This window comes from Sphaeramia orbicularis, chromosome 6 (assembly GCF_902148855.1).
Source record: "Sphaeramia orbicularis chromosome 6, fSphaOr1.1, whole genome shotgun sequence".
Taxonomy (NCBI): Eukaryota; Metazoa; Chordata; class Actinopteri; order Kurtiformes; family Apogonidae; genus Sphaeramia; species Sphaeramia orbicularis.
Genome location: NC_043962.1, coordinates 47,368,701 through 47,383,731, shown reverse-complemented (window position 1 = coordinate 47,383,731; position 15,031 = coordinate 47,368,701). Strand labels below are relative to the sequence as shown.

Sequence of the window (15,031 nt, the reverse complement as noted above, 5' to 3'; positions counted from 1 at the left end):
TTTGATAAACTTATGTGTGAGCTTTTGGATTGGAATGCAAGACAATCACCATCACCAGTCTGTCAAAAAATCCAAATATGTTGGGCATAGATGTTTAACTGCATAATTGCTATTTTTTCAACTAACTGATGAGAAGTTTAATTGATAATCTTGCATTAAATTAAACAGAATTAAATAACTTTTTTTATCACCAGGCAAAAAATCCACAATTGCCTCTCAGCCTCCTACAGACTCTGATTACAGGCTGTGGAAACTCCATCACGTGACAGAGATGGTTAATCACAACTAATTGCACAAAATAAAAAAATAACTCCACACTGTTAAACCTTTCTAAAACACCTTGTTCCCAGTAAATAAGGACTCATCCTGCAGGTTTGACCTCCTTGAAATGACATTATCCCTTGAATTCAACTACTGAATTCTGATGTTGTCGGTGCTGACTCATCCGAATTATAATTTATTTTAAATATTTTTTAAAAAGTTCAGCCAAAAAATTTCAGAACGTGCTGAGAGAATAGACTTTGTCCTTTCCACAGGCATCTGAACATGCACAGTGCTCCCCTTGCCGCCTGTATAATGGGGGGCAAAACACAGAGCAGTGATTGAAACTGACCGATATGCTGCAGTAGCATCACTTGTCTTTTATTTAAATCAGTAAAACTTCTCCTGAACACAAAGCAGCCAGAGAATCAAGGGTGAGTCCATCTGGAAAAGCAGCAGAAAGGCAACTTCCTCCATGTGGCATTTGAAGGACCCAGGTTGAGCAGTGCTGAAGTACTGTTATTTACACTGAGTGTCTGTCTAGATGATGGTGGATTGTCTGTTTTGGGTGACATTTCAGCTGGGTCAGAGGTGAGGTGTGTGTAAACACATCCAGTTGGAATGTGTATATGTTTGCCTGGTTGTGTACGTGTGTGATTCATCTATGTTTGAGAGGATTGGGGCCTTAGCAGGTGCGAAGCTCAGAGGCTCGGGGCTCATCCCGGCAGTGATTGGGTTTTCAAGCAGGCCATGCTCTTCAGTCAGTGCCAATTAGCCTGCTGACATTCAGTGGACAGCAGCAGCAATCAGATTGGTCTGAGGTACACATTGCACACGAGCACACACATACTGAGATATGGCTTATGGGTGAGCAAATGTGACATTTTCCTGTGTTCAAGCAGCCTCGACTTCAGTCCTTAAAACCTAAAATGTATGGTTCTTCTTGTACTAATGTTACGCATGTTAAATGGTTTTGCATTGAACTGGATCACTGCAGGTTAAATGTACACATTACACAGTTGGCATTTGGCTTCAAGTGTTAAGAAGTTTTTTATTGTTTAAATTGAACTTTGCTGCTTCTATAAAGTATGTCTCGGCAGTGCAGTAAAAGAGTAAATTGGTCAATATTAATATTTATAATGTTGATAAATAATTTGATGATGCTGCCAGAGTATCTTGATAATGCCTAGAAGCTACAGAGGGAGGCTTTATCAGCTAAACCTCTGAATATTAATATGGGGAAGCATTTCCATAATCTTATGTGATTACAGATGTCATACTATGTAGTCTAATGCAGCAAAATAATAATTCAAAAAAATCCATAGTTTTTGTGTGTGTGTGTGTGTGTGTGTGTGTGTGTGTGTGTGTGTGTGTGTGTGTGTGGCAATTTAAATGTAGAATTATGAATTTCCAAGGTTAACTTGGATGCAACATTTGGCCCAAAAAGCCCTGGCCCCCATAGACTTATATAAAACTGTCAAAAAATACAAAATCAATAATATTTTCCAGGAGTCATTCTGATCTCATTTGTTTTATATAGACCCTCTAATAAGCGATCCAGTCCTTCTTTAAGTTTTTAAGATCAGTAGTGGAATAGATAGCTTTAATGTCTGCTGAGCTGAGCATTGAATGACAGGTCTGTATGCACTTTGATAGTTTCTGTTTATTCCTGACACATTTTTCATGACATACAGCTGCACTGTCATTGTGCCTCATGAGTGCACTAACAAGATTATAAAACTAAATTATTAGACACCACTTGATGAAATTTACCATTTTACTGAGTCAGTAAGTTAGCATTTACCATAAGCTCACCCATAACCATTCGCTCCTGCACCTTTGCCACTTTTGTCTAAATATGGTCAATTTTGGCGCCAGAAATCCAACATAACAATGGCCAAATCACAAACCAATGGCTTGAAAACAGTAGTCTGGTAACCAATGGCTGACGTTACAGTCCACAGGCTATGGCAATAATTGTCAGAACAGAAGGTGATGGAGATTTCAGTTTATGAGGTGTCCTGAATGCATCCTCATACATTTGATACTTTGTGAGTTTTATATTAATTTCTTCTTAATCAGAATCGCATTTTGACATTGTGTTATTGCCCAGTCCTACTTTAGAGCCTCTGGTATTTCAAATTCTTAAAATAAAATAAGATATTTGGCCTAATATAAATGCCCATTCTGATTGTTGCATATACATATATAATCAGCATATGTGTTGTTTAGTTATTTAACTAACGCTCTGTGGTCATCATGTGAGATTTTTACACTTCCACTCTGTTATGAATATGTATATAGTCTGTATGGGTTTTATTACTATTATTATCATTATTATTATTTTATATAGTTTTTTGCAGTTTCTTTATGCATGTAAGAGCCAAAACATGATCGCTAATAGGAATTAATGTCTATAAGTTTATTTGCGTGAAGTTGCAAATTTCTGATTTTCTTTGTTGATATTTAATGCACCTTCACTGTGTACGTGTGTTATATGACCTCTCTGCAGTAAGAAAAAAGAGAGCTTACAGATCTTATGAGTATATAGCTTTTTCTACCATCTGACATGATGTAAATGAGCCTTTTTTGTTTTAATAAATTTTGGAAGTCTTGTCAGTCTTGTCATTCGCATCAGAATACAACTCATACATGATTTTTTTGGGAAATGAACAGAAGATCAATACAATGCATGCACACTTTTTCCTGTATTTTATTCTTTTGCGGCCTTGACTTTTGAATTCCCCGCTTGTGGAATCAATAAAATCTAATCTAATCATCTAATCTTACGTGAGACTGTGATTATTTGTGCCTTCATTGACAGCATGAAATGTGTTAGCATGTAACTGTAAAATGTGATACGTTTTGTAAATTTGATTTGATTTGATTTAATTTTGTACATCTTTTTTCAGCAGGAAGGAGATCTAGGAAAATATGCTCTCATGTGTGGGTCATTCACTTTTATATACCCTTTACCTCTTCTGGATGGGATGGAAGTAGAGAATCATAGAGGCATGTAACTCAATCTTCATTAAGTAATCCAAAACTATTTGCATGACGAGATTCATCAAGAAAAATAATATATTATGAGGAAAAGGAAGAGCTTTCAAGGCCCTGAACCTGTATTATGTTATAGATGAAAATAAAATCCTGTTGCATACTTTGTCTCTTTCCATTTTGGGGGTTTTGCAGAATATCATTTTGTATTTCACATCTCCCTTATGGATGCTACAAAAAAAAAACCACCCAGACAGCCCTGTTTTTTTCTTTCTTTTTTTTTTGGGGTGGGGGGGGGGGGTCTGTACAGAGAATTTCTAAAGTAGGGCATTTCAAGACGAGACAACAATGGTAGACGTCTCTCTGCCTGCAGTCCTCTACAATACCGCGATGAATAATGGTATTATCTCAACATGTTGAACTATACTGATCGTTCAATTTAGAGACAATCACACAGTCTGTCACCTCTTCACTGCTCACCCCTCTGTCTAATTCTGTCCCAAACACATGAATGCATGTAGCAAAATAGGCCTTCAGCCAGACTGTGCTGCGATGAGAGGGACTCCTTTTCTACTGAAATACACACATATCACATGCACCTGCACACAAACGCTCACACGGACTTACACAAAGCTCAGGCTAGTATCCCCCTGAGTTTTCCCAACTGCGCTGCTATGAAAAATTTACACAGAAATGATCTCATCGGCTATTTTGAGCTCATCTCTGGCCTAGGAATGTTTTAAAGAGCTAGTCTCTGTCGCTGCTTTTTGTGATTTTACATTTAAAAGGACAACAAAGTGCTTGAAAACCTACGTAAGAGTGCAGAGCGCATGCCTCTATGTTTTTCTGTTTTATGACCTCCCTGCTGTGTTCAATACACACGATTACTTCTGTGTTGAACTTCATATTTAATCATTTACACTTCCATGCAACTACAAAATTGTGTTTCTGTTACATGAGCACAAACCTTTTCTCATGTATTGACAAGATCATTATTATTATTACTTTTTTTTTTTTTTTTTTTTTAGGAAAGATAGCTCTTGTATTGTCATATGGCAACTGAGCTACAGAGACATACACACACAAAAAATCAATTGCCTTTGAGAGAACTCCATCAGCAAATTGAGTCAATTTCAGGTTTTTCTTCGCGGTTTCTGATGCAAACACTCACTACAATCACCGCCATCCAATTTCATAGCAAGTCAGACTGTTCTTCAGATGAATAGTGTGGGTCTGAAGTGTTGATGTTGGAGGCATGAGTCTGTGTGTTTGTACCTAGTTCCACACAGGTAATGGAATGGAGTTTTCTGTCCTTATTTATATAAAATGAACTGCTGAATGTGTTTGCAGAGCGTGGATGTTACACATAGAAAAACGCATACAAGCATAGAAAAAAAAGACAACAAGGTTTTGTGGTTATTGTTCTGCCAAGGAGGTCTGGAATGTTTTCATTACCTTTTGTTCGTCTGTCTGTCTGTCAGAAGGATCACACACACACATACAAAAACCTACAGTGCCAATTTTCTTGAAACTTTCTTGGAGGCTAGAGCCTTAGTCAAGAACAAGCCTATTACATTTTGGAGCAGATACATAAAAAATAAATCGAACAAAAAATAAAAAAAGGTTGATGCATGAACCCTCCTTTTTTTCCTCTAACACACATAGGGATTGAATTACAGGATGTGCAGTATTTTAGTATTTACATAGGGCCATATTTTATAAATGATTAATGTTACCGATAGACTGACGGGCACCGGGAGTTTTTAGGTAAGCACTTTTCAAATCTTAACTAAATAATTTATAGCAGTATTTCTGCATGTAAAATGGACCTCAGCTCCAATCTGAAGCCAGAAGTGTCTTTAAGTGTAAAATCGCTGACAGATGATTTTGTCATGTAAATGTTTGATAAAGTTTACAGTTTTACAGATTCAGTAAACTAACATTAGTTCACCCCTGACCCCTTGACTAACCTCTCATACTCCTGCAGCTCCAAATATGGCCACTTCAGGATCCACTCCAAACCCGAATATGATATACTATCAATGCTTTCCATATGCTGTTTTGAGTAAAATACGAGTTTATGAAATCTGTTTCCCAACTTTTTTGGACAGTACCATAGAAGTGTTTTTCAGTACTATGCTTTAAAGAAAATGTTGAATTGTTTTGTTGTTTTACCCATAAAGACCCAAACAAACACTGGCAACCAAAACCATCTACGGATGTAAAATGTATGATAATTTCTGAACCACTAAACCTTGTAAATAAGTGGTGTAAAAATACAGTTTATCATCTTTTCATGGTCATCAGATATGACCCATTTGGACGTTTAGAGGTTCTGTAGTTACCGTGGAAACACTCATCTTCTACATCATTTGATTCACCAGTAAAACAACTGGAGTTGGATCATTGACAGCAGATGGACCCACTTGTTTTTACATTTTGTTATTGATATCTTTGATGAAAAAGTCACTTTTTCCATAGGTTTCATCTGTTTCTGATACAATAACTCTCAACTTTAATCTGAGCTTTTATGAACGTCAACATGATCAGTGAATTAAATATAGGACAATACCTGATTTTTACTGAAAAATAAATACAGAGGATAATATTTTAATGAGTGGTGATAAATCATTTAAGAAAGGTTAAATATGGAGAAAAATAATCTGGGAAAGGACACAAATGTAGCACTGGGTCTTTATGGGTTAATCTTATATTTACTTTTTATGTTTATTTTGACTTATTCTGACCATAAAGTACATTTTAAAGCCAATCTTTTGTGCAGTCTTGTTGCATCTTTTACATCTATATTGTCTTATTGCATCTGCATCTGCACGTTATTTTTCATCATGTATTATTTGTATTTTGTGTATAATTATTATTCAAATATTTTTATACTATATACTGCTTAGACTGTTACCCCCGCGATCCGGCCCCGGATAAAGTGGAAGATAATGGATGGATGGATATATAATATAAAGTCACATTAATTGTATGAAATTTTACCCTCAACTAAAATCATCATACACCAGTGGCTCCCAGCCTTTTTTGGCTCGTGACCCCATTTTAATATCACAAATTTCTGGTGACCCCAGACATTCAAAATGGAGATATTTTTCTCTTAGAGATGTCTTAGCAGGGCCAGGTGATGAAGAATGATGAATGAAGATGAAGATGAAGATGAAGATGAAGAAATCTTTCTATTCTCTGTTTGGTCCAGTTTCGACTGTGTCCGGGCAGGTTGAAGCGTGGTAACGCATGCAGTTACATGATCGGGTCAATCAAGATATGCCCTCTTAGATGTTATAGCCTATATTTTATTTGAACTTGATTTTCATTTTTAAAAAATGTGTGGTGTTTTAATTATAATGAAATATATATTGAATCATTAAAAATATTTTTTATTAGTAATTTGTTTACATTTTTTTTATCAATTACTAGATATTTCAGACGACCCCATATGAATTCCATGTGACCTCAACTGGGGTCCTGACCCCAAGGTTGAAAAACACTGCCATACACCCTTAACTTCAAGTATGGACAGTCAAGCTTTTTATTAGTTTTTCTATCTTTGGTTTATTTAGTAGGTTTGTTAACGGCTGTTTATGTGACCTTGACATCTTTTGGTTTATTCTCAGTTTAGAGGCAGAGGGGGTGTGAATCGACAGTGAGAAAACTTAACATACTTTCCACCTCAAGCTGATTCAAAATATTACAGTGAATGAAGATGACTTTACCCTTGAATCACAACCTACATCTCACTGAATCAATGAGCATGGATTTAAGACAGGTTCTTGTTCAAATTATGCAGATTCACCTCCTATTCTGTTGTTAACAGGAGAGCTACAGAAGGTATGAAGTTCTGTCATATTTCACCCAGGTTACAGTATCACAGACTCTGCAGTTTGTTGTTTGACGTTTCCGCCCCATCTTGATGAGGATGACAGCAAAATATATTACAGAGTGTGTGGACTGCAGATAAATAAATAGGCCAAGAGCGCATGTGCTCACAAACAGATGCTCTAAAAACTGCATACACACAATGAAAAGAGAAGATCAAGAGGCTGTAAATTGGCAGGGCAGCTGTCAAGGTCATGTACTGAAGTGTCTGAAGAACTTTGAAGCCATGTTTGCTCATTAATACCAGATATGTGCAGTGGTATCATTTACGACATGATGTTTATTACTTATTTTACTGCAGGCTCACATTGCGAAGGATCATGTCATCGTTTTTTGTTTTTTTTTTAAATGTGGCTGGTAAAAATCAGACAAGATGTGAGATGAGAAATCTAGCTGAAGTATCCTGACATGTGACATTAAAAAGGAAAGCAAGAAAAACGCAGCTTATTTTATACTAGCTGTGCTAATATAATGAAATACAGTATGTTTAACTTTAACCTATAAAGACCCAAACAGCTACCATTGACCAAAACCATCTACTGATCTAAAATTATTAATAACCTCTTGACTAATAAACCTATCAATCCATGTAAAAAAAATTGGTGTAAAATGCAGTTTGTCATCTTTTCATGGTAATCAGATATGACCCATTTGGATGTTCTGCGGCTCCTTAAACAATGTGTAAACACAGTCATCGTCTACATCATTGGTTCACCAGTAAAACCCAAGTAATTTGATAAATGACAGCTGATGGATACACTTTTTTTTACATTTAGCTATTGATATAATTGCTGAAAAACTCAGTTTTTCTTCAGTTTTCTCTGTTTTTGATATAATAATCCTCAACTTTAATCTGAGGTTTCATGAACATCTACAAGATCAGTAAATTAAATATGGGAAAATACATGATTTTCACTGAAGAAACACAAAACACAGAGGATAATATAATAAATAGTGATAAATCACTTAAGATATGTTAAATCTAGGGAATAAATTACTTGGGAACTGCCACAAAAGTAGTGCTGGGTCTTCATGGGTTAAAGAGCAAAATGGCCAAGTGGTACGAACTGATCACATGATACACATTTACATGCTGCTCTGGCATAATAACACTAAGTACATAGAACCATAAAGACCCTTAGCATGTTTTCATATCAGAAAACAATCAACTGAGTGAAAAGACAACTATAAGTCTCTCAAAATGCATTCTGAAAAGCAATTATTATGTGCTGTGGACACAAATAATGAGAGGATTACAGTCTGCCATCACAAAAGGATTATACGATAAAAGCATGGATTCAACCAAGTGTTTTCATGGGTATTTAGCAAAACTCTACATCATTTTGCAATTTATTGTGTATGCTTTTCCATTTTAATTGTTTTTTTGTTTGAGATTCACTCATAATGACTAAGTGGCAGAAGCTGCCAAAATATGATGATGCATCATGGCTCTAAACTGGCAATGAAGTTTCTTTGGTGTCATTTTTAGAGAAAATAATTTAAGGTGTCAAGTTCTTGTGAACCAAACCACTTAAAATTAAAGCATAATATAGCTGAAAAACTTTGCTTTAAGTTCAATAATAACTTGAACCTATTGTGCATTTTTCAACACATGCCGGAGGCAAATCTGTGCAGGTTGTTTTTGTATTGGTGCAGAATGGAAAACTTTCTTCTAAAAGGTGGAAAATCAGCCGTGACATCTGCAACCACTTTGAGGTGGCACCCAGCAGAAATAGCAGAAACCAGACAACTGGTATAAATAAAATATAACACTTATTTTAAAGCTGGAATGAGGTATGAGAATATGTAAAGAAAGAATGATGCGTGTCACTCTGTATTTGCTATATTTATGGTTAGCTGTTTTATTTTAGTGTCTGAATTCTTAGTGTGCAAATTTGTCCGGTGTATAGCGCCTTAAAAAATTCAACAGTAGAATGAAAGACATGGTATCCCAGGCACTTTCTGCTAATGCTCCCAGAATGCAATGCAGTGCAATTTATAGATATGAATATTACCTTGCATGACTCTGCAGCTGTCAGTTTACAGCTCACTGAGTCAAATCTTTAGTGTTTATTTTATAGCAATAAGAAGGAGAGAAAGAACAAATGAGGGAGTGATTTCTATGAGGTCATCACTGTCTAATTTAAATGTTTGTCTTGGTAATTCTTTTGTGTTGACGATATAAATGTCTGAGGATTATCAATTATCACAAATATGGGTTATGTAAAAGCAGAGGGGATGATTTACTGAGAGGAGCATGAACCGTAAAATCTTAAAAGTAAATTTAAATTAAAGCCCCTCTCTTAGGTACATTCCCTCAAACACTCATACATCTGCCTGTGAAGGGTGAATAAACCTGAGTCAAATGTCAAGGTTTGTTATTCAGAATCATCCAGTACCTTCACAGTAGGCATTATCGTCTCGCAGTGGGCGGAAGCCATCTTTACAAACACAGCAGTCTCCCGCCTCGAGGTTCACACAGTCGGAGTGCTCCACACATCCGTGGCCCTCCGAGCAGAAGTCATGACCTGAAAGAGGCAAGAAGAGGAAAAGGTGGAGACCCGGAGGAGAGAAGAGGAGAGTACTGATGGAGGCATGCAGAGCCAGTGGAAAGGTTATGTCATAGCATCACACCTTTTTCTCTGAGCATGTGGCTACAGTCGAGGTTCTGCAAAATGTGTTATCAATTTTCTATCATTTATCCTCGACTACTTTATACTTCATTTGCAACTTTTAGCTCATTTATAGAGTTAACATTTCATAGATGTTCTTTTTAGACTGATTAATTACGTTACAGGCCGACACTGCTTTACTTCTTGTCTGCAGCCTGAAAAATCAACTTACAAATTGAAATGTGCTTGTTCCAGGTATTTTGTATCATAATACTGGAAGGTCTCAGAGCATCTTTGTGTATGTGTGTATCGGCACGATTCTGACAAATACAGATGTTTTTACCTGGACAATTTGGCACCTACAGTTGAGGAATAGTCACATCTCCACATTAAATATCTCGGCAAGTTGATAGGACCAATATTTTTGGAGATATTAGTTATTTTGGAATACAATTGCCTTACAATCACGGAAGCGCAGTACCACGCTGCATGACGGGAAATGAAGTCAAAAACAGGAACACCGCATTAAGTCCTGCAGTCCCGACATATTGGTATTAACATTGGCGCCTGCAGCCATATGACCTGAGGATATCTCATGCGTACTGAGTAACATTTGACAGAGAGAAAAAGAGAGAGAGAAAGACACTGATATATATAGTACGGTACTTACGGAGAACTCAGACTACAGGTTAATATGATTTATTTCATTCTTTTACACTTGCACATGTGTAAACACAATTAAAACTAAAGAGAACAGAAGTTACAAGTAGTCAAACGTGAGTGGAAGACAAAAACAAGAAGTTTAAGTTTACCATTACAACGTACGTATGTACTCCAAAAGAAATCCGATAATGGACTGGAGCATCTAAACCAGGGTTTTTTAATTATTGCATTTCTTAAGTGCATGCAAATGCGTTAGATCTGATTATTACAATTCTTACTCCCAGATGTTGGACTTTTATGGCCGTGTAAACAGGCTCAGTGTTCTGGGCTACAGTAGAAATGTGGCGGACAATGAAAAACATAAACAAGTCCTTCTGCAGATGATAGACTCCCAACAAAGCAATTCTTATTTTCATGGTTTTACATACTAATAAAAACATAATGCTGTATATTATAATCCATTTGTGCAGATCCTCAATACTACACAGCCAACCTGCTAGAAATAAACATATCAAGGCTTTCTGAATACAACTGCAGTCATCTTCTTGCAAATATTAAGTTCTTTTCTCTGTCTAGCTATCTACCGTATGCATACAGTAGGTGTCCAAGCAAATGGGTACTGTTAGTAAATCTATGACAGTTCAATTTTAATGGCTAGGGAATGCTTCCACCATACCTCTGCAGACCTTGCAGCACCTGTCACTCAGGGTGATCTGCTCCGACTCTGGACAGTTGAGTTCTGGACAAGGCTCACTGGGGACTACTCGATGCATGGTCCTGTCCTGAAAAGTACATAGACAAAATCCCCATGAACTACTCTGTGGGTGGACTTTTCACTGAATACATTCGCTAAGGCCTTGGAGGTAATTATGAAGGTAATTATTTATCTATTCTGTTTCCCTTGTCACTCTGCCACTCTCCCTGCTCAGTGCCTGTTCATTACAAACCAATTACTCATTGGTCAATAGTATTGTTTTTTTTTCTTCAAAACTACTTCTAGAAGGGAAAAGCCTCCCTCTCCCCTCTTCCAGCCATCCTCAGTGATTTACATCGTGATTCATGATGCATCTTTATTGTACAAACAGTGAATCAATCTTCCACATTATTCCTGTATGTGTGTTTAGTCCGTCTAAAACCTGATTAGAGGGTTCCTATTCCCAGCATGCCTTTGGCAGGTTTTTTTAATGATCTCTTTTTTAATGATCTTATTCATGTACCTCTGACTGGTGCTAATTTAGAGTCATTAACACCAGACGCAGTTGAATGAAAAAAACTGTGCTTTTCTATTTAGAGTGAGCAAATACTTTACATAAGATCTTGACCATTGCTTGTGCATATGTTTAGTGTTTATAACAACCAGTTATAATTCATGCATTGTCGGTAAGAAATTCTGAGATAAACTTCTCAGAACAATCCACCAGAAACTTTCCAAACAAGCTTCATAGTCTTCTTCTTGCCACCCACCAACCCAAAAACTTGCTCCCCTGTAGCCAGCAGGCAGACAGAAGATCAGAGGCGTGACAAGCAGCTGTCAGGGGAAGCCTGCAGGAGTCTGCAGCAGTGGGCTGACTGACAGCATTCCCCGTCCCCATTTCTTTGATCTGCCTGGGACTGCCAGTCAGTTAACTGGGACTACAGATGGGCCAGGTGTGGAGAAACAAGCCAGACAGCTGTCTAAAACTGCAGACTCTAATGGAGCTTTACAGGACTCAGGGAGAAGCTTGCTGATATGATAGAGTTTGGTAATTAAAAACTTCAAATCACTTTTCTGTGATTGATTTGGCCTGTCTAGCATAATGCCATCAAGTGAATTACTCCCAAAAGTGTGCGACCCACACATCTGGTGTTCCAGGCAAACAAAGGCAAATGCTCTGAATAATTGCAAAATTAATATGATTTGGGACCACTTTGGTATCTGATGATTGGTACCGTAGAATGACCGTAGCATCCTGATTGACAGTTGGACTGTTATGGCCCCCGCATATAAATTCCATTAGCAGGATTTGGCCAATTTTCTTTAGATCAGAAAGGACACCAGATCAATGAGAAGCAGCTTAAGTTGACGATTGCACATTGTGGCTCAGTGCAGCTTGATTTAGCCTCTGGGACAAAATAGCAACCACAATTAGTGTTTACCGAGCTGGTATGTTAAGTGCTGAGCTATATCAGTTATGACGGTGTCTTTTTCTAAGGAGGAGCTTAATAGCATTTTGAATTTAGTGTAGTTGTAAATATTTTTTTCTACACCTGTGTTCACATAACTTACCCTGCATTCAAACAGCAGGCACCTGCCAGAGGAGTCACGTACAGCCTTCTGATCCCCCTCCACAAGCTCTCTACCACCAAACAGGCAGACGGCTGGGAGAAAACACAAGGAAATCATCAGCAAAGAAGTACATGAACATAAAAAAATAAACATACAAGAAACCACAATTCAGCAGTGTCTTCAGGATTACAGTCAATTTGTGTTTTATGGCTTTATGACTGGTAAATTTATGTGTTAATAGTTTATCATGGCATAAATCATTTAACACTTTCATTACCCCCACCCACCTCCAATTCTACTCATAGCCCCCAGGTGATATGATACAATCTACCCTTGTGCTAGATATTGTTTTGCTTTTTGCTTTGTTTTTGAAGCCCTTAGGTAAATTGAGTCAAACCAAATCAAGCATGTCAGCCCCAATTAAGTATCGCTCCTGGGAAACATGATGAAATAATTGACAAGAGTAAGCAGACCTCAATGCAACACAAGGGGAACCACTTTCATAGAACTGTAGGGAGGGGCTGAATAAATAATCACATGGGCAGAAAGCCCATGTTTGATGAGCAGTTGGGGTCATACTGATTCAGACTGATACTACGAACAGAGATGATTGACACCACAGGTCAGAGCCTGTCACGAAGTGGTGTATCATGAAAGTGAAGGACTTCTGAAACAGCTATTTGACGTTCTGTTTGACAGACCATCAAAAAACAGACTCAGAACTCCTCCCTGCAAGGCCTTGTGCTGCAAGATAAGGCTTTAATTTGGAGAGCGAATCATGTCTTTGTAGTGGGAAAACTTGCGGCACTCTTCTCTCCAAAGCCGGAGCATGCGTAATTAGCTGAGTGTTTGTCTACCTCGGTGAGATAAGTGAACACGAGGGTGTTGAGTTTAAGGGGATTACCTGCTACGTGTTTATATTTGTGTAACACCGCAGCAGATTCGGAGTCATGCATTAAACCCCTGTGTTGCAGCCCTGATTCTTGGGTCAGTCATAATGATGCCAGTGCAAGCTGATTAGAGTCCAACACTAATGGTTTCCTGCTGATAAAGAGTTAAGTCTAATCTATTATTTGCTTTGTGAAGGAAGTAGGAGACCAACAGCTGCAATTTGAAGGCCAGAGTGAAGTCATTTTGAACAAAATCAAATAATCCTTTAAATATTGCATGTCCTTTTTTGGTTCCATACATTGACAGGCACTTCTTACTGGTCTTTAAAGGGAACTTTAATTTGTGCTATTATCAGAAGAATGCCGGGGTGACAAAAGCTAATATCCTCTGAAATCCATTTTTATTGAGAGGGGAATTGAGAGAATATGAGATGCAGAATGTTGCTATGAAGGGGCTAATAAGAGTTCACTGCTGAACTCAGAGTCCTTTGAAAAAGGGGGAAAAACAGACCCTCTATGCAGATATCTGATGAAATAGAATTATTTAACCAGCAAGAATGTATCAGAGCTCAAAATTTGAAAAATGAACATTTAAGAAGACACATCACCAATGAGAAGCAGCATCACTTTATTTAACTTTTCTTTCATCGTCCCTTCTCACAGCTTCGACATGTCCGCCATGAACAGGAACTACTTTACATCACATGCAGCAAACCCAGATTTACTGGCTTGCGTCCGTGTGACTTGTGGCCATCTGTGTTTTGAAGTCAGCTAGTGAATAATTGATTGGTCCATGTATATGCAAGAGGATGGACCCATCTCAAGAGGCATGTTAGGAGGTAGCTTAGCAACACAGCAGAGCCCTGGTCAATTGTCAGGCAGACCTTGTGGAGGCGTGATGCGTGCTCTAAATCTGTTGGTGGTGGAAGTTGTTGTGCTTGTTGTGCGTGCGTACTTCTGAGCAATTGTGTCCATGATTGTATGAGTGTGGGAGGGTGAAGAGGTTAAGGGTACTCCACTCACGTTGGCACTCCTTACAGCAGGCACCCTTTACGTAGGCAGGCGCTGTGCCCGCCGGGCATTGAGGGGGAGGGCAGGAGATAGCCTCACATTGCACTGTGCCATTCTGTTGGAAAGAGAAACACAACACACTGTTTGAAGAGGAACTACTATTACGTAATAGATGCTGAATTAAATAAGCCAGCAGTGATATTTATATTACATCAAAATTGAGGTGTTAAAAAAGTAAGATGAAACAATGAACTGGATCTTCAAAAAATGGATTGTACCCAGCTATGCATCAAAATCTGTTCAGTTTCATGCACGTATTCACAAAGGTTTTTAGGCTAGTGACTTGCTGGCCCTGGCATGCCCATAAAGTCTCATACCTGAGTCAGAGTTTTTAGTGCTTCAGGTGTGTTTTTCTCATTTAAGCACATCAATTG

The 15,031-nt window shown here is 37.9% G+C and overlaps 1 protein-coding gene across 2 annotated transcripts in view; it reads right to left on the bottom strand.

Moving 5' to 3' along the window:
• The window catches only part of nell2a (neural EGFL like 2a), a 101,155-nt gene that overhangs the window by 64,859 nt on the left and 21,265 nt on the right, over positions 1–15,031 (bottom strand). For both annotated transcript variants that reach the window (XM_030136834.1, XM_030136835.1), the window contains 4 exons: positions 14,610–14,712; positions 12,697–12,788; positions 11,107–11,212; positions 9,555–9,683 (listed from right to left, as the gene is read on the bottom strand). In XM_030136834.1, coding sequence (XP_029992694.1) covers positions 9,555–9,683; positions 11,107–11,212; positions 12,697–12,788; positions 14,610–14,712 — 430 coding nt within the window. The remainder of the gene's footprint in view (positions 1–9,554; positions 9,684–11,106; positions 11,213–12,696; positions 12,789–14,609; positions 14,713–15,031) is intronic.